Source organism: Etheostoma spectabile, chromosome 21, assembly GCF_008692095.1.
Source record: "Etheostoma spectabile isolate EspeVRDwgs_2016 chromosome 21, UIUC_Espe_1.0, whole genome shotgun sequence".
Taxonomy (NCBI): domain Eukaryota; kingdom Metazoa; phylum Chordata; class Actinopteri; order Perciformes; family Percidae; genus Etheostoma; species Etheostoma spectabile.
In genome coordinates this window covers 22,540,516-22,542,885 of record NC_045753.1, presented here as the reverse complement: position 1 = coordinate 22,542,885, position 2,370 = coordinate 22,540,516, and the positions used below count along the sequence as shown (strand labels likewise).

At 44.5% G+C, this 2,370-nt stretch overlaps 1 protein-coding gene across 3 annotated transcripts in view; it reads left to right on the top strand.

Annotated features, from left to right (window-relative positions):
* Positions 1-2,370, top strand: part of LOC116671150 (myoferlin) — a 31,343-nt gene that overhangs the window by 18,303 nt on the left and 10,670 nt on the right. For all 3 annotated transcript variants that reach the window (XM_032502144.1, XM_032502145.1, XM_032502143.1), the window contains 4 exons: positions 104-218; positions 524-626; positions 875-1,017; positions 1,223-1,393. In XM_032502144.1, the coding sequence (XP_032358035.1) occupies positions 104-218; positions 524-626; positions 875-1,017; positions 1,223-1,393 (532 nt within the window). The remainder of the gene's footprint in view (positions 1-103; positions 219-523; positions 627-874; positions 1,018-1,222; positions 1,394-2,370) is intronic.

Genomic DNA, 2,370 nt, shown 5'->3' with positions numbered 1-2,370 from the left:
CACACACACACACACACACACACACACGCACGCAGAGCCTTATTAGATAAATGTGTTTTCATGTTACACACAGATGGTAAATATGTTTGACTTTGCGTTTCAGTCTCTTAACGGAGGCAGATGCTGGACACACTGAATTCACAGACGAGGTGTATCAAAACGAGACCCGCTTCCCCGGTGGAGAGTGGAAGGCTGCCTCTGAGCCCTTCACCGATGTGGTGAGAGCAACTCGCTGACATGCAAATAAATGTGCCGTTGGCTTTAAATATCACACAAACACAGTTAATATTTCCCTTTTCTCTATGATGCACACAACACAAAAAGCATGCATGAATACCAGCCAGACACTCTTTCTCTTAATTACTCATTGACTTTGGAGGCAGCTCCATTATTTCCCCTCAGGTTTTCTTGCTTTTTCTTCTTTAACCTGTTCTAATAGAAAAGTGGGCCAAACGTCATGAAGAAAATCAACGAATGAAAAAAAATTAAATTGGGCCGCTAACCCAGGTTTTGTGTTGCCCAGAATGGAGAGAAGAGCCGTAACCCTGGAGAGTTTGAGTGTCCTCCAGGTTGGATGTGGGAGGACAAGTGGACTGTGGATGACAACAGAGCCGTGGATGATCAAGGTGCAGACAGTTACCTCCCCAGCTAAAATCTATACAGTTCTTCAAGTTTCTTATTTAGTTATTTCGTTCCTCTCTCTCTCTTGGTTTGCCAGGGCTCCGACTCGCTTGTAACTCTTTGATAAGTCATAATAATAATACATTAAACTCATATGGTTAAACTTAAACTATATGTTCTTGTATCCAAAACAAACAATAATGAAACAAAGTCAAATTGTTTGTGTAAATGTTTCTGTGTGTGCACTCCACAGGCTGGGAGTATGGAATCACTATTCCCCCAGAAGACAAGCCCCAATCCTGGGCCTCTGCGGAGAAGGTGTACCACGTCCACCGCAGGAGACGGCTGGTTCGAGCGCGCAAAAGAGCCACACTGCCTGCAGGAGCCCTTGTGGAGGTCAGCAAAGGCCAATAGGGCAGTGCTACTGTATATAATGTGGCATTGTTTAATATAGGAAGTTAATATTGCAAATTATGATTATTTGATCAAGATTAATGGAGACTGATATCCGGATTCTCTTTATTTCACAGTATATAATCACTCAGTTTCGTTAATAAAATCATGTTTGTGCTACTTGTTTATTAAACATTTGTGCTCACAGAAGAGGGACCAAGGGGATCCTGAGGGCTGGGAATTCTCTTCTCTGATTGGCTGGAAGTTCCACAAGAAGGAGCGTTCATCGGATACGTTTCGTCGACGGCGCTGGAGGCGGAAGATGGCGCCAGAGAATCGGCACGGATCTTCTGCCATCTTCCAACTGGAGGGGGCGTTGGTGAGTAAAAGGAAAACAAATGCGTAATTCTGATTCAAACCGCTTAATTGGGTCAGGATATGCTTTCATAAAGGTAGTTGACATATGAGTTGCAGAGAAGGGCAAGCATTAAAGCATGGACCAGTTTTAAGTTCACTGAGTCACCAAATACTTACTTGTGTATTAAACACATCTACAGTGCCATGGTGTGTTTTTATATTAGCCTGAGATGCGGTTGAGAGAGGACGTTGGCGTTGTTTGTTTGCGGCTTCTCTGACTGAAATCCTTTGTGCAACAGTTGTTGCTATACAACCAGGCCATTCAGTACGTTTATTGATCAGTATTATGTCCAGTAAGTTATACTAGTGTAGTTGCTCACTTGTAAACAGTGTGGATTGTATGTGTTCTGTATGGATTCCGCCGACTCCAGCAGATGTCAACTTACCAGTTTACCATTGCTTGGATTTCTTTTTAACACTGTCTGCCGTCGAGAGACTTTCACCCAAAGCAACTGCTGATGTTGGAGAGGTCTCCACCCAAAGTCACTGCTGTTTGCTTACTGTGTCTGATGGCTCTCTTCTGTGCATCACGGGCATTGCTAACAGCTAACAGACCCCTCTTCACGACTGGCATGATGTTGAAGTATTCCGTCACACAACTGAAGAAATTTAACAACTAAACCACTCCATTGTGCATATTGGTCATTAAACAACTTGGACTCCTTTGCCAGCCGCGTTGCGTACACAGAAGTTGCAGACAAAAGTTTGCTTTCTCCCGGTCGGAACACAACATCCCATCCCTCTGGTCTGGCGCAGGTCTCATCGCATCTCCAACACGTCATCAGGGTTCTGCCGCTCCTAGGACTAGTAACGCTGGAGTTTTCACGGTAACACTACACACTGACCGGTCTGGCTGTCATCCATCGAAGTGATCTGGTTTTGTCCCGTTGCCCTGCCTGAGCTGTCGTCTTTTGAATGCCTTGCATTTAAATGTAAGCC